The sequence below is a fragment of the Microcaecilia unicolor genome, chromosome 4 (assembly GCF_901765095.1).
Source record: "Microcaecilia unicolor chromosome 4, aMicUni1.1, whole genome shotgun sequence".
In the NCBI taxonomy this organism is placed as follows: domain Eukaryota; kingdom Metazoa; phylum Chordata; class Amphibia; order Gymnophiona; family Siphonopidae; genus Microcaecilia; species Microcaecilia unicolor.
In genome coordinates this window covers 366581269-366608957 of record NC_044034.1, presented here as the reverse complement: position 1 = coordinate 366608957, position 27689 = coordinate 366581269, and the positions used below count along the sequence as shown (strand labels likewise).

General features: G+C 45.3%; 1 protein-coding gene across 1 annotated transcript in view; it reads right to left on the bottom strand.

Annotated features, from left to right (window-relative positions):
- Nucleotides 1–27689, bottom strand: part of CFAP47 (cilia and flagella associated protein 47) — a 1083264-nt gene that overhangs the window by 956313 nt on the left and 99262 nt on the right. The window contains 5 exon segments of the mRNA XM_030202357.1: nucleotides 2179–2301; nucleotides 6929–7059; nucleotides 14362–14606; nucleotides 20595–20811; nucleotides 27308–27404. Of these exon segments, the coding sequence (XP_030058217.1) occupies nucleotides 2179–2301; nucleotides 6929–7059; nucleotides 14362–14606; nucleotides 20595–20811; nucleotides 27308–27404 (813 nt within the window).

Here is a 27689-nt window from a genome sequence, read left to right as displayed (position 1 = left end):
GAAGTGATTTGAGGAGAGGGGTGGTGTGAGTATATCGGTCCAGGCGGAAGATAAGACGTGCAGCAGAGTTCTGAACGGACTGAAGGGGGGATAGATGGCAAAGTGGGAGGCCAGTGAGGAGTAGGTTGCAATAGTCAAGACGAGAGGTAATGAGAGAGTGGATGAGAGTTCGGGTGGTGTGCTCAGAGAGGAAAGGGCAAATTTTGCTAATGTTGTAGAGGAAGAAGCGACAGGTCTTGGCTGTCTGCTGGATATGCGCAGAGAAGGAGAGGGAGGAGTCGAAGATGACTCCAAGGTTGCGGGCAGATGAGACGGGGACGATGAGGGTGTTATCTACTGAGATAGAGAGTGGAGGGAGAGGAAAAGTGGGTTTGGGTGGGAAGACAATAAGCTCGGTCTTGGCCATGTTCAGTTTCAGGTGGCGGCTGGACATCCAGGCAGCAATGTTGGATAAGCAGGCCGATACTTTGGCCTGGGTTTCCGCAGTGATGTCTGGTGTGGAGAGATAAAGCTGGGTGTCATCAGCATAAAGATGATATTGGAAACCATGAGAATCTGGGCTGTTGCTTCAGACAAGCAGACTGGATAGGCCATATGGTGTTTTTCTGCAGTCATTTTCTATCTTTCTGTGTTACACACAGCAACAAGCATTTCCAGTTCAGTGCTACAAAATATGCACTTGTTTTGTTTTACGTGTGTTTTCTATGCTGGCTGTCAGCCATGTTGTCTACAGTCCATTATGTGTTGCAATTATTTTTGTGCCAATCATGACGACACCAGATGTGGCGTTTACGACAACAAGACGTTCCTCACTGTGGTTTTTGTGGGACTTTCAAGGCAGTGGTTGCATAGTTATTCCCACACATGCTCAGAAAAGCTTTCTGCTCATCAATGAAAACCTGTAAGATGAGTGAGGACCAAGCACTTTGCAGATATAGCAGGGGGCTAATCTCAAGAGAGGACTTGGGTAGCCATCTAGTCGTTGGGAACTCTCTCTTTGTTCCCAGAAATTCTTTTTCACCTATCCTTTGCAGTTCCAGTTCATCTTGTCTGGGCCCCCGGCTCTGTTTGCTTGACTTGCCACTTCCCTACAGCTCTGGCCCTTTTATCTCCTTACTGTAGCTGGTTTAAACCCCATAAGCACCTTCCCCTGACAGATTCATCCAACTATATGTTTTTTGTTACACTCAAAACACAGGCTACGACTGTTCCCTCTTTTCTGTCTCTTATAACTAGAAGCAAGAGGAACTGAGATCAAATTTGAGCAACAAGCCCTGCTCTGTTCCCCACCCTTTAGGCAAGCCAATGGACTGAAAATTCAATTGGTCACAGCCAGCATAAAGAATAAAAGCAAGGAGATGGGAGAGAGAACAAACTGAGCGCAAGCTTGACCCCCTTGCCTTTGTGGCAAGAGTTGGGTCAGATAACTCACTCACACTTGTCTGACTGACTAAAAGAGGATGAATGGGTTGGAGGACTCACACAGGCCTAGCTGACTGGCTGCAAGCAATCAGGAAATAGAACAGGAAGACAGCCAAGTCCTGGGCTGCTCAGAGATACAGAAACTAAGCGTGGAAGAAATTAAAGCTGTGCTTGGTTGTACACTTGAGTGATTTAGAGAGATACAGACTTTTAAAAAGTTATGAGTATTAGGGGATAGTCCCTCAGTATGAAGGTGTAATGTCCTCAATGACATATGATAATTCTGTATAGCTCTATATATAAAAGGCACCACCAACATTCTAAATGAAGCCTCCAGCCGGAAGTGTGAAGGGGGAGAGATATCCGGTTTCCCCATGAGTGTCTGCCCCACCCTCGCTCTCTCTGTAACACAAACAGTGAAGGAAAACACAGCAAAGCACAAAATCAAATCGCTCTCTCTGTAACAGTGAATGACTCAGAGGGGGGAGGGGAGGGAGGGCAGAAGCCCTCACTATCTCTGTAACACAAACACAGCAGAGCAGGAAACTTAACACTGAAGGACTGGACTCCGAGGGGGGAGGGGACAGAGAGCAGAGGGGAAGGGAGAGAGTGCAGAGGGCAGGGACACACACACTCCCACATGCACAAATAAGAAAACCTTGCTAGCCCCCGTTTCATTTGCATCAGAAACAGGGCTTTTTTACTAGTAGTTAATAAGACTACAAACGAATCATTTTGAAAAGATCTTGTGATCACCTGAAAATAAGCATGATTATTTCCTTTGTTTTGAAGAAAGGCTGGCTTCCATGTGGTTATACCAAGAGGAGTTTGACTGAATAAGATCTTCTCTTCTGTGAACTGGACACTGATGGTACCAAGCTACAGAAAAAAAAAAACAAGAACAAAAGGCAACATTAATTGTCAAATATGCCAATAAGGGGGCAATTTCAAAACAGCCCACAGTTGCAAACTATGCCAAAACATTTCACAGGACCCCACAGTCATCCACAAAGGAAAGATATTCAACATAAAGGAATCTTTCACTTGCTCATCTTCCAATGTGGTATATATCATTCAGTGTAAAAAATGTAACGAAGGATGCTATATTGGAGAAACAGGCCAGATGCTTAAGACAAGATTCAATTTACATAGACATCACATGAACAATACTGGTGCCAGTAGGATTCCCACGCCTGTTGGTCAACATTATACAGGACCAGGACACTGTACCAGTGACTTCACAGTGAGAATCCTGAAAGGTAACTTTAAAACTATACAAGAACGTAAGACCTTTGAAGTCAGAATGATTGAATATTTTAACACCCAACAGAAAGGACTTAACAAGGATCTGGGGTTCCTAGCCCATTATAAACCATAAAGCTGTATTTCTCTGTTGATCACCCTCCTCTCACCTATCCACAACTATCCTGTTAGAATATCAATGATATGCTTTGATGCCCCCTTCCATACCTCCTACCCACCCCCATCCTCCCACCTGTCAGACTGTCATAGTAATGCTTGAACGTTTTCACTTATATACACTGTCAGCTAGCACATTTGCTTATTTCCGATCTGACGAAGAAGGGCAACCTTCGAAAGCTAATCAAGAAATGTATTAAGTTATGTCCAATAAAAAAGGTATCATCTTATTTTCTTTTCCATGTTTTATTTGTTTGATTTCTATTGAAAACAGCGCACAAAAGAAACAATTCTATAAACTAGTTAGTAATATTTACCCAGCCAATATTCAAAGAGATTTATCTTGCTGCTGACTGGCTAAACAGCTTGGTCAGGGCTAGCTGCTAATTCTCAGTGGCACTTAATTGGCTATGGGACCCTTTTACTAAGCCGTGTAAGCGCCTACGCGTGCCCAACATGCGCCAATTCCAAGTTACTAACTGGTTATCGCATGGCCTGGGTGGTAATTTCATTTTTGACGCGCGTCCCCTACGTACGCCAGAAAATAATTTTTATTTTCTGGCGTGCAGCGCTACCGGGCGGTAAAAGGCATCTGATGAGTGTAGACCACTACTGCCCAGTTAACGCATGAGACCTCACCGCTAAGTCTATGGGTGGCACTAAGGTCTCAGACCCAAAGTGGACACGCGTCACTTTTCATTTTGACGCATGTGAATTTTCAGGTCAAAATTTTTAAAAAGGCATTTTACAGGTGAACTGAAAATGGATTTGTGCTCATCGAAAACCTGTGCCTACAACTACCACAGGCCATTTTCAGTGCACCTTAGTAAAAGGACCCCTAAATGCTGCTGAAATTCACGGTCTGTACCTAACTCAAAGCCAGCTATGCTGGGGGTTGTTGCAGGGTCAGAGTCAGCATTTGGCCACTTAAGTGCTGATATTTAGCCCTTAACTCTCAAATTCTATATATCGCGCCTAGTTTCCATGCAGAAAATCGAAGCATATTCTATAACTTAATTGGTTCACTAGCTAGTCGGTAATAATTAGATGTTAACAAGCAATTAGCAGCACTAATTGGCATTATGATTTACACGCACAACTGCTAAGCGTATTCTGTAATGTGGTGTGCGTAAATTCCAGCGCATAGTTGAAAACGGGGTGCGGTTATAGGCTGGTGGAATGTGGGATTCTAAAACCTATGCATATATTATAGAATACACCCACTCTGTGCCTAATACAGGTGTCGGGATTTATGCCAAATAAAACATGGTCTAAATGGACTCGACTATCCCACATTTGAATAGCCCTAGGTGTTTCTTTGTACTTCCATAAAGGCCCTTTTCTGCTCCACAGGAAAAACCTGTTTATAAATCTATGTAAACACAATAATTTATACATATATGCATATAAATATTCTCCACTCCCTTCTTAATTCCTAATATTCTATTTGCCACACACTGGGCCGAGCAATCTAATCTACTGTTCACCTATTTACCCACAGAAAACCTATATGCTTCCTTTTCCAGCAGCCTTCTAATTGCACAAAAAGCACGTGTACAGTGTCACATTCCTCGCTAACTCCGTCTGTGCTCACCTAGAGGCCGGCCCGCGGCCATGGCGGCCTTGACCCCATCGCCGGGCGATCGCGCTGCTCCTCGCCCTGATGGCCGGCCATTCCGGTCTCGAGGCGATACCGGCCAAGAGCGAGGGCCGGCCGCCGCCGAGACTGCGGCCGAAGACCAGCCTACTGTGACTTCCAGTTCTCCATCGCGGCTATGGAATCCACGCTTGCTCCGGCAGGGAAGATGGCGCCGGGAACCTGGAGCCAGCGTCTCTTCCGCCTAGTGAACGCGGGAACCAAGACCCCGCCCTGGAGGACCCTGATTGGGTGGTTGGAACCAAGGCTCCGCCTGAAGACCAGGCCTTGAACCACTCCAAAAGGTTCCTCGAGGGAAATATCCGAAAGTCTCCACCCCTGTCAGCTGAGGCTCGCTTGCTGATCAACTGGTAGTATTTAAGGCATAGCCTCCTGCAGGGCATATTGCTTTGGCTTCTGTTTCGTGAGGCTCCAGCCTAGTGGTGATTCCTGGACTACTTTGCTTGTCGCCTGTTTTGACCTCCTGCCTGTCCCTGGACTATTCTGCTCGCAGCCTGCCTTGACCTCCTGCCTGTCCCTGGACTACTCTACTCGCCGCCTGCCTTGACCTCCTGCCTGTCCCTGGACTATTCTGCTCGCAGCCTGCCTTGACCTCCTGCCTGTCCCTGGACTACTCTACTCGCCGCCTGCCTTGACCTCCTGCCTGTCCCTGGACTATTCTGCTCACAGCCTGCCTTGACCTCCTGCCTGTCCCTGGACTACTCTACTCGCCGCCTGCCTTGACCTCCTGCCTGTCCCTGGACTACGCTGCTCACCTTGCCTGCTCCTCTCCCCTGCTGGGGTTGGGAGCTAGTCCCTGGTGTCAGGTCAGTCCATCCACCCCTGCGGTTCCGGAAGTCCCGTTGGCCACCTGCAGCTGGGGGCCTCAACCCCTGGTGAACGGTGGTCGCCAGCGGGTGAAGTCTCGGGGTGCTCGGCTGTCCTTTGGGGGAACATTGAGGCATTCCTTACACTCTCCTGGGGGACCCAAGGGCTCACACTCATCAGTCAGGACATACAGTAAGTAACCATGTGGACTTTGTAGGGTATGGCCTTCATCTGTGTGCCTTAAAAAATGTAGTGTGGCGCAAAACTGATTTCATACACGTTATCCTATGAATTAATTCGCATAAAGTTCATTTGCATGCATTAAAATATTTTATTAACATGAATATGTGAAACAAACCCCCAAAAAAGGCCCTGAAAATGAAAGATAAAAACAAAAAATGGACCTCAAGGATTAGAAAAGTTTTCCCCTATGCACATCCCTGGCAATTTCAAACTGAAAATATAGACTTCACCGCATTCTTTTTTGAAGTATTCTCTCCACAAAGTCATCTGAAGTCCAACTTAAAATGTCATATCAAAAATGTCCCTTCACATCTTGTTGGAGATGTGGTGATGAAAACAGCACCACAATATTTAAAGTGTTGTTGCACCATGGAGCAATACAAAGCCATTGTAAAATTCTCATTTTTGTTTTCCATTCCTTTCCTAATAATTCCTAACATTCTATTATTTTACCAAATGTGGAGAATATAAGAACAGCCATACTAAGTTAGACCAATGTCCATCTAGCCCATTATCCTGTTTCCAACAGTGGCCAATCCAGGTCACAAGTACATGGTAAAACCCCAATGTGGCAACACTCCATGCTACCAATCCCAAGGCAAGCACTGGCTTCCCCCATGTACGTCTCAATAACGGACTATGACTTTTCCTCCAGGAACTTGTCCAGACCTTTTTAAAACCCACATACGCTAACTGCTGTCACCACATCCTCTGGCTACGAGTTCCAAAGCTTAAATATTTGTTGAGTGAAAAATATTTCCTCCTATTTTGTGTAAAAGTATTTCCATGTAATTTCATTGAGTGTCCCCTGGTCTTTGTACTTTGAAAGAGTGAAAAATCAATTCATTTCTACCCGTTCTACACCACTCAGATTTTGTAAACCTCAATTATATCTTCCTTCAGCTGTCTCTTTTCCAAGCTGACAGTCTTAATCTCTTGGGAGTTCCATCCCCTTTATCATTTTGGTCCCACTTTTTTTGAACTTTTTCTAATTCTGCTATATGTTTTTTTAAGATACGGCGACCAGAACTTAAAGCAATACTAAAGGTGAGGTCGTACCATGGAGCGAAACACAGGCATATAATATTCTTGGTCTTATTTATCATCTTTTTCCTAATAATTCCTAGCGTCCTGTTTCCTTTTTGGCCGCTGCCACACACTGGGCAGAAGATTTCAGGTGGACCCTAGGATCAGGTAACTATGATTCGTATTGTTCTTCCCAATGTGCATCACTTTGCATTTGTCCACAACAAATTTCATCTGCCAAGTTTTTGAGTTTTTTTTCTTTTAACACATTTTATCAGAAAAATATTTGCTCCTGGGATTAAGGAGAAAAAAACAAAATGGAAAAACAATCAAGCTAGTAAGTTGTAGGATTACCTGCGCAATGCAGTTCAGCTTCAGAGTGCTGCCACCCTGCACAAACAGACTGAACTCCCCTTCCTCAGGAGAGGAGAATCCGGGATGCCACACCACTTCACAGTCCAGGTCACTGAATTCTTCCACAGTTCCTGGCAGAAAGATTACAGGAAACATAAATGGCACAGCACTATGCTGTTACAATAGAAAACACGACTTATCCAACATTGATACGTTTAGCACAGTTTGTATGGTGTGATATGGTTTGACTGCACTTTTTGTTCTTTAGATTGTAAGCTCCTTTGAGCAGGGACTGTCCTTCTTTGTTAAATTGTACAGCGCTGCGTAACCCTGGTAGCGCTTTAGAAATGTTAAGTAGTAGTAGTAGTATGGTATGGTATGGTAGTTCCCTCTGCACACAAGCATCAAGCTGCAAACGAGGGCTCTGCCACAAGTGTGACAATTTTCACAGCATAAGTACATAAGTAATGCCATACTGGAAAAGACCAAAGGTCCATCGAGCCCAGCATCCTGTCCCCGACAGCGGCCAATCCAGGCCAATGGCACCTGGCAAGCTACCCAAACATGCAAACATTTTATACAAGTTATTCCCGAAATTGTGGATTTTTCCCAAGTCCATTTAGTAGCGGTCTATGGACTCGTCCTTAAGGAAACCGTCCAACCCCTTTTTAAACTCTGCCAAGCTAACCGCCTTCACTACGTTCTCCGGCAACGAATTCCAGAGTTTAATTATGTGTTGGGTGAAGAAAACTTTTCTCCTATTTGTTTTAAATTTACTACACTGCAGTTTCATCACATGCCCCCTAGTCCTAGTATTTTTGGAAAGCATGAACAGACGCTTCACATCCACCTGTTCCACTCACCTCATTATTTTATATACCTCTATCATGTCTCCCCTCAGCCATCTCTTCTCCAAGCTGAAAAGCCCTAGCCTCCTTAGTCTTTCCTAGTTTAAAAAGGGGGGGGGGGGGGGAGGCCAACAGTACTGGCAAATTTTTCCTGTTCATGGATTACTGAGACCAAGTCAGCATGGCTTTAGTGTGGGGAAATCTTGCCTGACCAATTTACTTCAATTCTTTGAAGGAGTAAACAAACATGTGGATAAAGGTGAGCCGGTTCATATTGTGTATCTGGATTTTCAGAAGACATTTGACAAAGTACCTCATGAAAGACTCCAGAGGAAATTGGAGAGTCATGGGATAGGAGGTAGTGTTCTATTGTGGATTAAAAACTGGTTAAAAGAAACAGAGAGTAGGGTTAAATGGTCAGTATTATCAATGGAGAAGGGTAGTTAGTGCGGTTCCCAGGGGTCTGTGCTGGGACCGCTGCTTTTTTAACATATTATAAATGACCTAGAGATGGGAGAGTAACTAGTTAGGTAACTAAATTTGCTGATGACACAAAGCTATTCAAAGCGTTAAATCGCGGAGGATTGTGAAAAATTACAAGAGGACCTTACAAGACGGGAGTATGGGCGTTCTCTAAATGGCAGATGATGTTTAATGTGAGCAAAGTGCAAAGTGATGCAAGTGGGAAAGAGGAACCCAAATTATAGCTACGTCATGCAAGGTTCCATGTTAGGAGTCACGGACCAAGAAAGGGATCTAGGTGTTGTCGTTGATGATACGTTGAAACCTTCTGCTCAGTGTGCTGCTGCGGAAAGAATGCAAATAGAATGTAAGGTATTATAGGAAAGAATGGAAAACAAAATGAGGACGTCTATAACACCTTTCTTACGCTCTATGGTGCAACCGCACCTCAAATATTGTGTTCAATTCTGGTCCCCGCCATCTCAAAAAGATATAGTGGAATTAGAAAAGGTGCAGAGAAGGGCGACAAAAATGTAAAGGGAAAGGGACGGACTTCCCTATGAGGAAAGACTAAAGCGGCTAGGGCTCTTCAGCTTGGAGAAAAAGGCGGCTGAGAGGAGATATGATAGAGGTCTATAAATAATGAGTGCAGCTGAATGAGCAGATGTGAAGCGTCTGTTTACGCTTTCCAAAAATACTAGGACTAGGGGGCATGCGATGAAGCTACAATGTAGTAAATTTTAAACAAATCGGAGAAAAGTTTTCTTCACGCAACGTGTAATTAAACTCTGGAATTCATTGCCAGAGAATGTGGTAAAGGTGGTTAGCTTAGTGGAGTTTAAAAAAGGTTTGGATGGCTTCCTAAGGAAAAGTCCATAGACCATTACTAATGGACTTGGGGAAAATCCACTATTTCTGGGATAAGCAGTATAGAATGTTTTGTACATTTTTGGGATCTTCCCAGGTATTTGTGACCTGGATGGCCACTGTTGGAAACAGGATGCTGGGCTTGATGGACCTTTGGTCTTTCCCAGTATGGCAATACTTATGTACTTATGTCATCTCAGTGCAACAGAGGGTTTAAATGACTTGCCCAAGGCTACAAGAAGCCCACTGTGGGATTTCAACCCAAGTCTTCCAGTTATAGCTTTTTCTACTATTTGTAAAATAAAAGTTATTTTTATTAAAACAGCACTAAAGAGCTCAGAAGCACCATGAAGACATTGAGGGGCATAATCGAACAGGGTGCCAAAGTTTTCCTGAGGATGTCCTTGCAGGACGTCCCAGCGAAAGGGCGGGGAAACCTGTATTACCGAAAACAAGATGGCGGCCATCTTTTGTTTCAATAATACTGTCGGGGATAATGGAAATCGAGGATGCCCATCTCAGAAATTACCAAATCCAAGCCATTTGGTCGTGGGAGGAGCCCAGCATTCGTAGTGCACTGGTCCCCCTCACATGCCAGAAACACCAACCGGGCACCTAGGGGGCACTGCAGTGGACTTCATAAAATACTCCCAGGAAACACAGCTCCCTTACCTTGGGTGCTGAGCCCCCCAAAACCCACTCCCACAACTGTACAACACTACCATAGCCCTAAGGGGTGAAGGGGGGCACCCTAGATGGGTTCTGGGTGGGTTTGTAGTAGTAGTAGTAGTAAATGAGGTCGCACAGAGACTTATACAGAGGCACTATTTTAAGTTACCCGCATGGCCATTTACTGTCCCTTAAAAAAAATCACACCTTTATCCGCAGTAGTGTAAAATGTGGCCTAGCTGATGCCCACCATTGCCACCAAAACCCAACTTCTCCTCTTCCTCCACTTTCTATCTCAGTTGATAACACCCTCATCCTCCCCGTGTCATCTGCCCGCAACCTCGGAGTCATCTTTGACTCCTCTCTCTCTTTCTCTGAGCATATCCAGCAGATAGCCAAGGACCTGTCGCTTCTTCCTCTTTAACACTCAGCAAAATTCGCCCTTTCCTCTTTTTGAACACACCACCCGAACTCTCGTCCACGCTCTCATTACCTCTCGCCTGGACTACTGCAACTACTCCTCACCGGCCTCCCACTTAGCCATCTATCCCCCCTTCAATCTGTTCAGAACTCTGCTGCACGTCTCATATTCCGCCCAGAACCGATATACTCATATCACCCCTCTCCTCAGGTCACTTCACTGGCTTCCGATCAGATACCGCATTCAATTCAAGCTTCTCCTTCTTACCTACAAATGCACTCAGTCTGCTGCCCCTCACTATCTTTCTACCCTCATCTCCCCTTACGTTCCCGCCCGTAACCTCCGTTCACAGGATAAATCCCTCCTCTCAGTACCCTTCTCCACCACCGGCAACTCCAGGCTCCGCTCATTCTGCCTCACCTCACCCTATGCTTGGAACAACCTTCCTGAGCCCTTACGCCAAGCCCCTCCCTGCCCGTCTTCAAGGTCTTTGCTTAAAGCCCACCTCTTCAATGCTGCATTCGGCACCTAACCCTTACCGTTCAGTGAATCCCATGAACTGCCCCAATTTGACTGCCCCCCCTATCTGACCGACCGTTCACTTGTCTATTAGCAGGGACTGTCTCTCTTGTTAAATTGTACAAGCGCTGCGTAACCCTAGTAGCGCTCTAGAAATGTTAAGTAGTAGTAGTAGTAGTAGTTTGGAAGGGCTCGCATTTACCACTACAAGTGGAAAACGGTGGGGTGGGGGCCTGGGTCCGCCTGCTGAAGTGCACTGCAGTACCCACTAAAACTGCTCCAGGGACCTGCATACTGCTGTCAGGGAGCTGGGTATGACATTTGAGGCTAGCATAGAGGCAGGCCAAAAATATTTTATTTTCTTTTAGGGTGGGAGGGGCTTAGTGACCACTGGAGGAGTAAGGGGAGGTCATCCCCGATTCCCTCCGGTGGGTCATTTTGGTCAGTTCGGGCACCTTTTTGAGGCTTGGTTGCAAGAAAAAATGGACCAAGTAAAGTCGGCCAAGTGCTCGTCAGGGATGCCTTCCTTTTACATTATTGGCAGAGGATGCCCACGTATTTAGCACGCCCAAGTCCCGCCTTCGCTATGCTTCCGACACGCCCCCGGGAACATCTGGTCATCCCCGCGACGGAAAGCAGTTGAGGGCACCCAAAATCGGCTTTTGATTATGCCAATTTGGGTGACCCTGGGAGAAGGACTCCCATCTCCCGATTTGTGTCAAAGATGGGCACCATTCTCTTTCGAAAATGAGCCCAATTGTGTACTATCCTGAAGCAGCATAAGACAGACAGACTGGCTGGGATGCAATACAGTCTGATTTGCAGGTTATCCCTAATGAATATGCATCAGATAAGTCTGCATCCATTGAAGGCAGTGCATACAAATAGATTTTATGCACAAGTATAGTGCAATCCACTTAAGTGCAAGGGTCTGGGATCAAAGAAATACATGCAATTAATCAGAGCGTGTACTTAACCGTTGTGACCCAAAGAAGCTTGACATCTGAAAAACATATGTACAGTACTGTTTATTATACGTACAGTATATAGTCTCCGTTAACTGACGTTAGGCTTACTTGAAGTAATCAGTCATAGTCCTCTGTACACTCTTGTACCTATGAGTTCCATAGACTACGTAAAAACTGTCATAGCACTGACATCCAGTGGCCTCCAGATAGGCCCGCACAGTGTTGAGACTCTCCAGCGCTCTTGCAAAAGTGACAGGAGGTTGTTGAATTTCGTCAGCATGTGCCTCACTGCTCATTTCATCATCTGTTTCATCATCAGCCTTTGCCTGCGTGTAGGCGCATCTCTCGACATAGTGCTGTCGTCAGCTGTTTGTAGATTGTAATCAACAGCTACATAGTGATGAAATTCCTCTTCAGTAACACCGGCTGAGATGTCAATAGCCTGTTCATCTGACGCGTTTGCAACAGCTGCATCTGTTTCGTCCCTCTCCACATCCTTAACAAAGCTTGCCCACTTGTAGCAGTTCACGTTTGCCTGTTGTAACATGATTCCATGCTTCTTTCTGCATATGTAGGGAATCCAACAGTGATAGATTACGAGCCAGTTCAAACAACACGTTTATCCTTGCCAGTCTGGTCATCCATAACACTCATCAGACGACGTAGCACAAGAGCCCGATAATGTTGTTTGAAATTAGCTATTATGCCCTGTTCCATAGGGTTGGATCAGAGAGGTAGTGTTTGGTGGCAGGAAGACCACCTTGATGTTAGACAGCTTGACATCATCACTGTGTGCAGCACAATTATCACAAAGCATCAAAATCTGACCGTTTTTGTGCCCGCATTCTAGTGTCTAACTTCTTTAGCCACTGCTTCCAAATTTCCCCAGTCATCCATGAATTTGCATTAGCCTCGTATTGACACAGGAAGTAGCTTAACATTCATGAAGCAACGGGGCTGTTTGCTCTTTCCAATGACGAGTGGTTCCAACTTCTCACTCCCATCCATATTGTAGCAAAGGAGGATCATCAGTCGGTCCTTCGATGTTTTACTTCCTGTATTTTGGCTTGTTTGAATGCAAGTGTTCCATCAGGAATCGCTCGCCCAGTAGAGACCGTTTTCGTCAGCATTGAAAATGTCACGAGGTGCAAACTCGTTCAAGATGGTAGGAAAAACTGAACACAACCCAATTTTCAGTACCAAATTCATCAGTGTCTTGTTTTTTCACCATGCTGTTCCTCTGCTTCCATCTTTCCAACCATCCAACAGTGGCTTTAAATTCAGTTAGTCCAAGACTTACAGCTAGCTGATTAGCTTTCTCCATAAGCAGTGGACCACTGACAGGAAACTGCTCCTGACTTGAGAAAACCACCAAAGAAGAGCATCTTCTACATCCTCAGCTTTTCCTGCCTGTTTACGTTTCCTGTATTGTTTTCCCAGTCTTCCAGAAGCTGATCTTTCTGCTTCAAGATACATGAAATTTGACTGGGATTGACACCATATTCTTTAGCAATAGATGCTTGACTGTTTGTTTTCTAATTTTTTAAGAACCTCTATTCGTTCAGCCAGTGTTCAAGTCTTACAGTTGCGCAATGACGACGACGACGACCCCAGTGTACACTCTAACAACTTTCTTCCACTTATTCTGCCTGTGGCAGTTAACCAATGAGATTTCAAATTTATCACCCCTTTGTCATGTGCCAATCAGCTTACATATTCCGTGCGTGCGCTTATGCGGAGTCTTTCCTGCAGAGGAGTGGTCTTAAACCATGCATATTTTTTTTTTACATTTGTACCCGCGCTTTCCCACTCATAGCAGGTTTTAATGCGGCTTACATATTATATACAGGTATGAATCTTGCACTTATCAGTGGTGCGCTAAACCGAAGTTGTCCCCATAGAAACTGATGGCGTCAAAAACGGGACCGAAGTATGGCATGCAGTTAAACAGAGCATGCACCTATCCAACGTGCACTTAAATGGATGTCCTGAAAACCTGATTGGTTTACAACTTTCCCACATAGCAGTCTGACAACCCTGTCAGTGCAAATAGGTGGCACGGCCAGATATCTTGGTGGTAGAAGAGGTTAACAATTCCACTGGCCACCGGGTGCATGCAGCAACAGAAAAGGGGCATGAAGGGTGAACAAGACCAGAGTTCTATAGCCACAAGCTGTATTATGCACAGCTCCTCTGGCAGTCATTCCAACCCTACGATTGGCAGATACTCTAGGTTCCAGTCTTTCAGGATACACTGATCTGAACTCTTCTGGGATGATCCTACTTAGAACACTCTTGTTATACCATTACAATCATATGGTTCTTAATGACCAACTCTTCACTCTGTAAGCCACTATGTATCAATGTTCTGGTTGTTAGTTTTGTAAGCCACATTACAATGTGTTTTGGAACATTGTGGGATATAAATATTATTTCAAAATAAAATAGACAAAGGAAACAGTCTGCAGAGAATGGAAAGTAGCAGTATTTGCAGATGTTAAAGAGGTTACTGTGACATGACTGTTGCAAATGGTGTCATGGCATACCAGGGCTGTTACAGTATACTAACAGTCCACAATAACAATCATCGTAGTGCACAGTGTTTACAACCAGATCAGTGCAAGCTTCCTATTTTTCAAATATATGCTTGTTTTCCTTAAATAGCTGGAACTTAAATACCTCTGGCTGGGCGTATAGAAAATGCTATTCCTTTATCTCTAATTTTGGGTTTCCAGCAGAAATCAGCAGGATGATTTCTCCGATTGTACAGGGTGAGTGTTGTTCTAAATCCTGATTCTATCAATAAGCCAGGGATGGGTTTTAGAATCAGCTCCTCCGTGGACAGATCCAGAGCAACAGGAACTACTGTTGAAGTGACCATCACATGCCCGGTATGTCTTGTGTTAACAGTATAATTAATTGACCTGTAAGATAAATGGCATCCTTTTCATTAGTTTCACATTTCATTTGATTGTTGAGTTACAGTGCTCAATAACGAACTTTCAATGCAGAAAACATATCAATAAAGTGGAACATTATTCGCTGAATTCTGTACAGTGCGACTTAAATTGCATGGGCAAATTCAGTCGTATTCTGGATTTGCGTGTGCAACTTAATTAGTTAACAAGCCAATCAGCACTGATGTCACTCAACAAGCTATTATTAACACTAACTGGCATTAATTAGAATTTACGCACACAACTGTCTAAGCGTATTCTATAACATGATGCACATAAATTCTAAGTCGCATTGTTGAAAAGGAGCGTGGCCATGGGCGTGGAAGGGCAGGTCATGGGCATTTCTAAAATCTATGTGCATTGTTATAGAATACACCCGGTCCACGCCTAATTTAGGCAATGGGATTTACACCAAGTTTTACTTGGCATAACTGCCCGCGATTAAATTTAGCCTCATGGACTGGTGCTCAGCGTATTCTATAAACCACGTGGAAATTTAGGCTTATTCTATAAAGTACGCCTAAATTAAGGCATACTTTATAGAATACACTTAGGCGTATTTTATTTCGGCACCGATTTATTTAGGCGTGACACATAGAATCTAGTCCTATACGCTGTATTGCCACTGGCAGAAGCTAAAACATTAAGGAAGAGGGAATGTGAAGTGCTAACCAAAGAGCAGCCTGGCAAAGACACTTGTAAGAATCTGGTGCCTTCACTTTCTCTCCCTGGTGATGGCTGAACTTCACTTTTGTGCAGCAGAAGAAACCAAGGACTAAAGGGGAAAAGTTATCAATGTGGGCTACTGTTAAGAGGTGTTATTTTACTGCTAACCCTACTTATTAGTAAATAGGTATGGCTGCATAAATAGGTCTTTGCTAAAAGAACAAGTGTTAGTGGTAAAATAACATCTCTTTATAGTTACCCACTTTGATAACTTCCCCCTTATGAGCCAATGCTCAGAACCTAAAGCCTGCGCTAGAGCCGATTAGCGCCAGAATAGGGCTGGCGTTAGGGACAATCTGCGCGGCAAAGATAACCTGCAGTAGCATTAAAACGTAGGCAATCCTATGCAAATGAGATCCCTTCGTTATTCCTTCCCAATTCTCAGAAACAGCGAACAAACCAAACCCTGCCCTTACTGCTGAAACACCTAACGCTAGCTCGGAGCTGACATTAGGATTTCTGAAGAGAGATTTCTCGTGCATCAACCTGTACACACTTTTTTTTTTGTAATTCCCAGACAGGATGATTTTTCACACCTCTGTGTATTGGTCCTAAATTTAGCCTAAAAGTTCCATCTTTTTAAATATTTGCCTGGCAATACTAGCACTGTCACCATGTCCAGCAGCAGGCATGCTCCTACTACTTAACTTCCCAATGCTCAAGGCTAAAAGTGCACCTATAATTTGCATGCTATTAGTGTTGAGCATTGGGAAATTTTTTTTCAGCGCTGTTCCCTACAGCGCCGGAGCTCTGAGCATTGGCCCACAAGAGTGAAGAGTTTCAGTCTCTGCTAATCAGAGCTGATACTGTAATGTCATAAGAGCCAACCTCATCAGTGATGTCACAATGGCTTGATTGCTCTATACTTGGCTCACTTTCATTACAAACTAGCCGTTAAGCCCGTAAAAACGGGCGAGTATTGCAGCCCTCCTCTCTCCCCTGGCCTCACCCCGTCCACCGAGCCTCCCCCCATATCCAGCGACCCTCCTCTTTCCCTTGGCCTACCCCCCTCCCCCCATGTCCAGCAACCCTCCTCTGTACCCTGCTCTCACCCCAAGTCCAGCAACCATGACCTCTCCCCCCTGCCCTCCCCCCATGTCCAGCTACCCTCATCGCCGCCGCTCCCTTCCGCCTCCGTGCCGGGCCCCCTGCACTGACCTGACAGCGCCTCTCACCTCCGTGTGAAAGCGCTACAGGCGGCAGCAGATCGCTTCCACACGGAGGTGAGAGGCGCTGACAGGTCAGTGCAGGGGGCCCGATACAGAGGGGGGCAGGAGCGGCGGCGGGGATGGGGCGGAGGGTGGAGGTTGTTTCGTGCGATGTTCCTTTCCAGGCAGCAGCGGCGGCGTCCGACAATTCGACTCCGTTTCCCTCTCTGTTCCACCCTCTGACGTCATGACGTCTTGACGCGAGGGCGGGACAGAGAGGGAAGTCTGTACTGTGCATTTGCAAGTGAGTACGGTCACTTGTCGTTTATATGTTTGATAGCAGGGATTTCTATATGAGCGGTGGGTGTTGTCTTCCTGACAACTTGTCGGTGTTGAACCCATAGAGATGGTCGGGATGGGGGTGTTTGGTTGTGTTGGGTTTGCCCGAGATGGGCAGCACAGGCCAGGAATGCTCTTGGGCTTTCTGAAAGAAATGTTACTTTTTCAAGGATGAGAAGAGCATTGGATGTGAATTTGAAAAGAAGGATTCTGCACTGCCACGGTAGACATCAGCACAAAGCATATTAAAATGCATGCTAAATGAGGGCTCAATGCCAGAAATCTACTGCCAGGTCTGAGACTGGCGTAGAGCCCCCACAGTCAGCATCAGCCCCATCTCCTTCCCTTCTGCCCCACTGCAGCCAACTCCCATCCTCCAAAATCAACAGACCCTGTTCCCTCCCACCCCTGCCACAATATTAAAAAAAACAAAATTCCCTTGGCACCCCCCTCCATGACATGACCAGCCCTCTCCTTCCCACCCACCCAAACTGTTTCCCCTGTGTCTACTAGCACCCTTCTCTCTCCTTCACCGCCAAGAATTTTAAAACAAAGTCCCTGATGTCTAGTATCACCCCACCTGACCCTCATCCAGGTCCCCAACCCTGCAACCTGGTACCTCTTGATGGGGCAAGAGTGATAACCACTCGCTCATGTCTCAGGCATCGTCATTTCCAAAATAGCAGGGCCCTGTCCTGCTCAGTGCTATATCTTTTTTGAGGGCACCCAGTCATAACAGCCCTGACAAAATAGCCCAGACAAAAAGAGCCTTGTAAGAAAATAACCGTTGACATTTCACACCTGTGACAAGGCAAGCCCCAGAGATTCCCCAGTGAAGCAGTTGAGCCCAGAACTACGGGTCCCAGAAGTCCTTCAAGAATGAGAGAAGAGAGTAGTCCTAAAAAAAATGGAATGGATTCCCAGCCCCAGCAGGGGGATCAATGGCTCAAGGCAGGGTGAGCCTGTTACTCCCTTCCCCACTAGAGGGAGAGGGAAGGATGAAGCTCAGTTTCCATGGCTTCGCCATCAGTATATAATTCCCCCCAGCTGTGAGAAGGGGAGAGCAGATTTCCTGGAGGCTCTCAGTCACCAGGAGAGAGGGGAGATGAATGGAGAGAGAGATTCCATGGAGTATGTGGAGGAAGGAAGTAGCCTGCTGTCACGATCGTGAGCCCTTGTGCCCAGAGGGAGCACAGCGATGAAGTCTTTTAGCCTGCGCCCAGTCGGGCAGCCAAGCAACCCCCAAGGCTTCACCTGGGAGGACCACCATTCCCTGAGGGTTGAGCCCCCAGGTGCAGGCGGCCCGCAGGACTTACGGACACCTCGGGGATCAGACGGCCGCAGACAGCAGGCAAGAGAAGGCTGGACTCCAGCAGAAGCCACAGTTGGGTCAGCAGCAAGCGGAGGATTGCGACAGAGTAGTAATCGGGTCAAGCAGCCAGCAGAGAGTAGTTGGGTTCCAAGCAGAGGTCAGGTCAGGCAACAAGCAGAGAGGAGTCAGGTTCCAAGCAGAGGTCAGGTCCGGCAGCAAGCAGAGAGGAATCAGGTTCCAAGCAGAGGTCAGGTCAGGCAGCCGGCAGAGAGTAGTCGGGTTCTAAGCAAAAGTCAGGTCAGGCAGCAGGCAGAGGGTGGTCAGGTTCCAAGCAGAGGTCAGATCAGGTCAAGCAGTAAGTAGTAGCAGACAAGTCACTCACACGAACAGGCAGATCTACAAAGGTAGAAGCCGAAGCAAAGTTTGAGGGAAAGGCTTGCTCCTTAAATAGCCCCCACCTTCCCGAGGGATAAGACTCAGCTGGCAGAGACAAGAAGAAAGGATTCAGCTGGCAAGAGGGAATCCCGATTGGCCAGCCAATCAGAGGAGGCGAAACTCAGATGCAGGAGCCAATCCGGGTGTAGGAAGCGTGGCCCGAGTTCCCGGGCCCCGCACCCAGAAGAGGAGCGCCGATCCAGGAGCGCCGGTGCTGCCAAGATGGCCGGCGCTCCAAAACAGCAGAGATGGCAAGTCCCGAGGTCCGGGGCACCACGCCAGCGTCGTCAGGCCGGACGTGACTGTGAGCACGGGGAAAATAGCAGCGTCGGGGCACCGGCCCAACCAGCAGGGCCAACGCTCCCTCACACAGAGGCGGGACCGGAGGGCAGTCAGGACCGCGAGTAGGTGAGGTGCGCGACACCTGCCACTAGAGCTGCCTAAGAGAGAGGAGCCAGCTACCATGGAGTGGGAGAATTCAAAGGTTGCCCTGCCCAGCACTTGAAGGCAGTGGAGGAGGCCACACTGGGCGGGCGTGGTGCTGAGAGTTGGGAGAAGCTGCCAACCCAGCTCCTTATAGGGTTCCCTCTGTGCTGTGAAAAGGCAGGTGATTTGTGGTATTGGTTTGATGTGCAAAGACTGTCCATGAAGATTTGTTCTGAACTGTTGTGCTTTATTGGAAGTGTGCTGAACTCTTACTAAACCCTTCTGAAGGAGGGGGAAGGAAAAGCTAATGCCCTAATAGAAGACCTGAGGTTTTGAGGAGCTGATAGTTTGCTGAGGGATTTGGGGACCTGGACTGTACCTTTTTTTTTCTTTTGAAGATTAACTTATGAGGACTGTACCTTTTGTTTTGAAGAATATATTATGATTTTTGGTATGAAATTGCCTTGATAATAAAATACTTTGGCCCTGAGTCCCAGTATTAGCAGCATTCTGTCCTGGAACCTCGGGAGCCCTGCAGGCTTGCTGGCTCCACCCAAGAGGAGGAAGCGGACCCCCTCTTTTACACACCCTAACAAAATAGGGTGTGACAAAATGGCCCCTCCCACAAAACAACCCTTAACAAAATAGCCCCCTTAACAAAACAGCCCCCTCAGAAAAAATAGCACATCACAAAAAATATAATATACAACTGAAATCTTCACTGATAAAGACTCCTACTAGAATTCAATTGCATAAAGCATATATAAATAAACAAAATTCTATAGCTACAAACTGATCTGTTCTCCTATTTAAAGAAACTATTCTTCCATCAACATGCTAATTTAAAAAACAATATTGTCATCATTTTCATAGTCTTACCAACCTTATCCTGATTGGCAAGGTAAGATTATTAGGAAAAAAATGCAGTCCCATATTCTGGGCAGCCCTTTTGTCGGGGGGGGGGGGGGCTAACTTGTCAAGGGTTATATTGTTTGCAGGCCGTTTTGACAGTGGCTATTATGTCAGGGACTATTATGTCGGGAGCTTTTTTGTTTGGAGCATTTTTGTCAGGGCTATTTTGACTTGGTACTTTTTTTTTGATTTGTGGTGACCAAAATTGCATACAATATTTGAGGTGCAGTCACAGGGAAAAGTGCATATACTTTACCCCACATATAAGATGGCCAATTATCAGACAATGAGATGGATAAAATGCTTTTTACCTGAAGAAACTGCTAGGAGAATTGCCCACTTTATACTCAGATACACAAAAATATTTTGTACTGGATTTTATTTTTGTTACATTTGTACCCCGCGCTTTCCCACTCATGGCAGGCTCAATGCGGCTTACATGGGGCAATGGAGGGTTAAGTGACTTGCCCAGAGTCACAAGGAGCTGCTGTGCCTGAAGTGGGAATCAAACTCAGTTCCACAGGACCAAAGTCCACCACCCTAACCACTAGGCCACTCCTCCACTCTGGGCTTATCTTGTCCTCTAAAATGTTAACCACCTATGCTGATATTCAGCGCTAACCGAATAAAAAAGAAACAGCTCCTGTGAAGTCTTACTTCTTAAAATCCCCCAGTGTGGTAGTCTCAAGCACAACAGGTATGCGTGTCTTTGATGTGGGTGGCAGCACGTGAGACAACGGGCTGGTCTGCTGCAGCTCTTTACAATCAATTTCAAGCTGAACCCAGATAAATTTAGGCAGGTTATTGATGATATACATCTGCCTTTCAGAAATGGAGCATATACAAACTTGTCCAAACTCTATCAGCGAGGGACCTAGGAGAGAGAAGTAGAACAACTTTATTTTACATTGCAGAACAGAAAAAAAAAGAAAGAAATTGAAACTGTGCTAATTTGCTTTGCATTGTTCAGTAAGCCTTTGGAGACTGAATCCTGTTGGATTACCTCGAGGAGCATAATCGAAAGGGACGCCCAAGTTTTCCTGAGGACGTCCTCACAAAACGTCCCCATCCAGGAGTGGGGAAACCCGGATTTTCGAAACAAGATGGACGTCCATATTTTGTTTCGATAATACAGTCGGGGATGTCCAAATCTTGACATTTAGGTCGTCCTTAGAGATGGTCGTCCCTAGACTTGGTCGTTTCTGATTTTCGGCGATAATGGAAACCAAGCACGCCCATCTCAGAAATGACCAAATGCAAGCCCTTTGGTTGTAGGAGGAGCCAGCATTCATAGTGCACTGGTCCCCTTGACATGCCAGAACACCAACCGGGCACCCTAGGGGGCACTGCAGTGGACTTCAGAAATTTCTCCCAGGAACATAGCTCCCTTACCTTGTGTGCTGAGCCCCCCAAACCCACTACCCACAACTGTACACCACTACCATAGCCCTTACGGGTGACGGGGGTGCACCTAGATGTGGGTACAGTGGGTTTTGGAGGGCTCACATTTACCACCACAAGTTGAACAGGTAGGGGGAATATGGGCCTGGGTCCGCCTGCCTAAAGTGCACTGCACCCACTAAAACTGCTCCAGGGACCTGCATACTGCTTTGATGGACCTCAGTATGACATTTGAGGCTGGCAAAAAATAGTTTTAAAGATGTTTTTTTGAGGGTGGGAGGGGGTTAGTGACCACTGGAGGAGTAAGAGGAGGTCATCCCCGATTCTCTCCAGTGGTCATCTGGTCAGTTCGGGCACCTTTTGGGGCTTGGTTGTAAGAAAAACAGGACCAGGTAAAGTCATCCAAGTGCTCATCAGGAACACCCTTTTTTTCCATTATGGGTCGAGGACACCCATGTGTTAGGCATGCCCAAGTCCTGCCTTCGCTATGCCTCCGACACGCCCCCGGGAACTTTGGTCGTCCATGCGACGGAAAGCAGTTGGGGGCGCCCAAAATCAGCTTTCGATTATGCCAATTTGGGTGACCCTGTGAGGAGGACGCCCATCTTCCGATTTGTGTCGTTTGAGCCTGCTAGCATGCGAAAGTGAGGACTTAATCCCTGTTTTAATGCTTTGCTTCTCTATCCTCTCATTTTCTGTCATTTGAATGCATGCCTGTCCTATTTTTAATAGACTTCCTTTTCTTTCCTAAATGTTTTAGCAGTATAGCAAGTTTTAATACGCCTAAACTTACAGAAGCATTCAAACAAAGAGTTCATTAGTAATTGGAAGAGTGTCTTAATGGTTACTTCAGTGCCCTGAGAACCAGGAGAACTGGGTTCAATTCCCACTGCAGCTCCTTGTGACTGGGCAAGTCACTTAACCCTCCATTGCTCCAGGTACAAAATAAGTACCTTTATATAATATGTAAAACAGAGAAACAGAGAAATATGAAGGTAGATAAAGACCATCCACTATCCCTTCTGCTTCCTTAGATATGTACTTGTCCCAAGCTTATGTGAATTCAGATACAGTCTTTGTTCCCACCACCTCCTCTTGGAGGCCGTTCCACTAGGTTGTTTGGTCTTTAAGATCTTAATTGGTCTGATTCCTCAATATATGGTCCATCTTATATGTAGGCCACTAGCTGGTCAATTCTATGATTTTAGAAATAGTATGGTGGTACTGTTTCCTAGAGGGAAGGGAAAGGGAACTGGGACTTGATATACTGCCTTTCTGAGGTTTTTGCAACTACATTCAAAGCGGTTTACATATATTCAGGTACTTATTTTGTACCAGGGGCAATGGAGGGTTAAGTGACTTGCCCAGAGTCACAAGGAGCTGTAGTGGGAATTGAACTCAGTTCCCCAGGATCAAAGTCCACCGCACTAACCACTAGGCTACTCCTCAGGAAAATGTTTACATCTTCTATTTCTTATCAAGCAGCTAATCTATGGTCCATCTTACTAAATAATCTGAAATTGGAGTCTAGTATTAATAACTTTTAAAAAAAGTTTTGAAAACAATTTTGTTTCATAAATACATTTTGGATAAATGAATAGCTGCCATCAACTGGTTCTGAGCCTGCCACAGGATGAGAGCTCGTCCAGGACAAAATCTCAGCCTGCTTGTCCGACATTGCAGCTTGGATGTCTCAACGCCATTTAAAGCTCAACACGTCCAAAACTTCTTGTTTTTCCCCCTAAACCCACCTCCCCTCTTCCCCCTTTCGCTATCTCTGTTAATGGCTCTCACATCCTCCCTGTCTTCTCGGCTCGTAACCTTGGAGTCATCTTTGATTCCTCTCTCTCCTTCTCTGCGCATATTCAACAGATCGCCAAAACCTGTCGTTTCTTTATCTACAGTATTAGCAAAATTCGCCCCTTCCTTTCTGAATATGCTGCCAGAACCCTTATCCACACCCTTGTCACCTCTCGCTTGGACTATTGCAATTTACTTCTCACTGGTCTTCCGCTCAGCCATCTCTCTCCTCTCCAATCTGTCCAAAATTCTGCGGCACGACTTATTTTCCGCCAGAATCATTATACCCACACTAGCCCAATCCTCAAGTCACTTCACTGGCTCCCTGTCCGCTTCCGCATTCAGTTTAAACTTCTCGTACTGACCTTTAAATACATCCACTCTGCAGCCCCCCATTACCTCTCCACTCTCATCTCTCCCTACATCCCTCCCCGTGAACTCCGCTCACTGGACAAATCTCTCTTGTCGTCCTCCTTCTCCTCCACTGCTAACTCCAGGCTTCGCTCCTTTTGGCACCTTCCTGGACCTATACGTCTAGCTCCATCTCTACCTGTTTTCAAATCTATGCTGAAAACCCACCTTTTCACTGCTGCTTTTTAGCTCTTTTCACTGCTGCTTTTTAGCTCCCATTACTTCCCTTACCCGTAACTGCCTTGTCTGTCTGTATTATTTAGATTGTAAACTCTTTTGAGCAGGGACTGTCTCTTTGTATCAGGTGTTCAGCGCTGTGTGCGTCTGGTAGCGTTATATAAATGCTAATAATAATGAGTTATCATCTGTCAGGTTCAACTGCTATCTCCTTGGTGCCTGGTAGTGCTTGGGGTGTTAGGTATCCTATTAATTTTAGGATTAGGTAAGTGTATGCTATCTTTGTTCCTTTGATAGGTAAACATATGCACCATCATCTGGGTGATTACATAATTCAGAATCTCCAATTACATTTTCTATTTGCTGCCAACAGTTTTTCCATTTTTTATAACATCTGAGCCTTGTGTCTGTTACTTTCAATATTTATAGTTTAGACAAGACTGAATTAGGATTGCGAGTGGGAAGCTTGTGTAATCTAATATCCAGAGTGCTAAAAATAACCTTACCTGTCTTATTTGTGCTTCTCACTCACTTACCAGCCTTTCCCAAGGTCAGGTGGATGTGGTTTGTCCCCACGATGGTTATCTTCTTGCTACCTAACCACTATGAGGCAACAATTAAAATATCCACATTGATGCAGACATGCTGGTACATTTTTCCCCATGCGATCTGCATCAATAGTCAGAACAAATTCACCTAATGCTGCTTTCATTAATGTTGTAGATACTACGTAGTTGCTTTCATTAATGTTGTGGATACTAAGTACTCATGCTATCTCGAACAAAATTTAACATTTGAAAAGATAATATATGCTGATTATTGTAGCTCTTTGTATATAGGCATGCATCAGAAATTTACAGTATACTGCGGCAAGACTGAATGGGCTTTGTTGGCATTGCCACGCTGGGAATCACTAGTGCGGTTTAGTAAAAGAGGCCCTTAGATAGGGAAAAAGGGCTTTAGTGCTCCAGTTTCATCTTTCTGCTGCATTTGATCTTGTGGATCATAACATTCTAATTCAAATTTTGGAGCGCATAGGGATTACTGTCAGGGTTCTGAATTGCTTCTTTTTATTCTTGACCACAAGATGCTATAGGGTAAAGATGAATATTATTCTATCTGATAAGTGCACTCATTTGTGTGCAATCTCTCAAGAGTCTGGGGCTATGTCCCATTTTATTTAATGTTTTCATTCATTCACTAGAAATTCTGCTTGAGAACCAGGGCTGATTCTCCTATAGTTATGAAGACAACATCACAGTAGAGAGTTGCACAGGGACGGAAAGCTAAGCCGTCCCCACCCGTCCCCGCTGGAATCTTACCCGTCCCATCCCTAGGATTTAATGGTATCTACAATAGCTGCAGCATTGCAAGCAAGGAAGGAACAGGAGTTCGAGCTTGGAACACTCTGGTGTGCACATGTAATACTTGTCTCTGATTTGCTGGCACTGTGAGCTGAGAGGTTGCCACATACAAGAGCCAGTAGGTCAGCTGACCTCTGATGCTCATGCCTGTGTCAGAGATGAGGCCTGTGCATCAGCCTGGGAGCAGAGAGGATTAATGAAAGACTTTCTGCATCTGCGTTGTTAAAACAAGGAGGAGGAAGAGGAGGCGGCACTCAAAGAACTTGGTACTTGGTAGGTGAAAGGCCAGAGCCGGTGGTGGGAGGCGGGGATAGTGCTGGGCAGACTTATACGGTCTGTGCCAGAGCCGGTGGTTGGAAGGCAGGGCTGGTGGTTGGGAGGCGGGGATAGTGCTGGGCAGACTTATACGGTCTGTGCCCTGAAGAGCACAGGTACAAATCAAAGTAGGGTATACACAAAAAGTAGCACACATGAGTTGTCTTGTTGGGCTGACTGGATGGACCGTGCAGGTCTTTTTTTCTGCCGTCATCTACTATGTTACTATGAAAGGCTGGCGCAGATGCAGCTTACACTTCCACGGGAACCCTGCAGAAACTGCTTCCAGCCCCGGAGGGGATTCCCGCAAACCCCATTCCCATGCAGATCTCTACATCACAGTACTGATTCCTATTGGATCCAAATTAGAGGATGAATCATCCAAAATTTCCAGTTGTATATCATTAATAGAATCCGGGAAATGCTAAAGCTAAACACCAAAAAAACACATTTTTAATTAATAGATGCAAAAGCCATGAATGTCCCAGATTGGTTCAGTATTGCTCAAATGAGTTACAAACTCTCCCCAGCTATTAAAATCCTGGGAATATGGGTAGTTAATACTCTATCCTTACAACCTCAGATTAGAAGATAGTGGTGGGCAGACTTATACGGTCTGTGCCAGATCCGGTGGTGGGAGGCGGGACTGGTGGTTGGGAGGCGGGGAATAGTGCTGGGCAGACTTATACGGTCTGTGCCCTGAAAAAGACAGGTACAAATCAAGGTAAGGTATACACATGAGTTTATCTAGTTGGGCAGACTGGATGGACCGTGCGGGTCTTTTTCTGCCGTCATCTACTATGTTACTATGTTAACTATCTTATTCAGAAATCTTTTTTGCTTATGCAAAAACTATATTTAATTCACAAATATTTTAAATTTGAGGATTTAAACTAGTAACCCGGGTGCTGATATTAACAAAGTTGGACGACTGCAATGTCTGCTACCTGGGATGCTATTGGAAACAACTAAAAAAGCTGCAAACCATTCAAAATACCTGCTGTTCGTCTCATTTTCTCACTTCACTGGTTTCCCATAGAAGCTCGTATTCTATTCAAGCTAGCTTGTTTTCTCTATGATATTAGACGGTCTAGCACCATCTTATTTATATCAACATGTGGTTTTTGTAACATCAGTTAGAAACCGCAGGTTACATAGTTCTAGCTACATATGTTTTTGCTCCCTAAAGGACAAAATGCACGTTTCAATTTGCTAAAATTTGGAGAGATGACTCAGGTTTATTTTATGATGCTCATTCCTACTTAGATTTCAGAAAAAAAGTTTTACATCTGGTTATTTAGAAAATTTATGTAATGTTCATTAATGTCCATTATGTATAACAGTCCTGCTCCAGCAGCTTCTCTTCTGTAAGCCGCTTAGAACAGTGAGGCCATAGCAGCATATAAGACTGTGTTATGTTATGGAAGTGGAAGCGAACAGATCACGGAGCACTTTATGAGTCAGACACGGACCCTGAGGAAGGATTCAAAACTTGGGCCGAAGTTGGGCCGTGGAAGGTGCCTAAATGACTGTAGAGTAAAAAGATAAGTGCATTTGGTCCGTTTTATAAATATAAACGGTTCTTATCCATTAAAGTATTAGAGCAGGAGCCATACTTTTGAAACAACAAAAAGAGGTTTTTTACCCATGATGATTTAAGGGACCTCCCTAATGTTGGTTGTATCAACGACGGAGTGCTCCCTTATAATTTGAGGTTTTTTCCTCCTATTTAAAATCACTTTGGTACATCAGAAATACTTAGGGATATTATTTATGGCTATATGAATTATCAATTGTTGGATATCCTATAGAGCTCTTTTTCGAGATTTAGATGTGTTAAGTTAAAACAATAGGTTAAACATCCAGCTATGAAAAACAGATGAAACAATGTTGAAATCTTACCAATGACTACCTGGTGAAGCTGCTTAGGGGTTAGCTTTAAAGAACACTCTTCCTTCTCCTGAGCACCGATTGGTATAGCACTGAGTCCTTCAGTGAACTGCAAGAGATCAGAAAGTTAACACAGAAAGTTATCATCTGTCTCATGCTTCTTATACCCTCTAGAAATGAACTGCTAGGAATCAGGTTTGCAGTCCATTAAAACACTTCTATCAGTTAAAAATAATAAAGGCCTTTTTCTGAACCAGGAGTGACCAATTCCAGTTAAGGACAGCAAAATGGCCTGCTCGTTCAGACATCTCTATTGAATATGCATATACATTGTGAAGAGCAAAGAAACTACAAGCCCCAGAAGGCAGTGCAGCACCAGAGAGATTCAGAACCA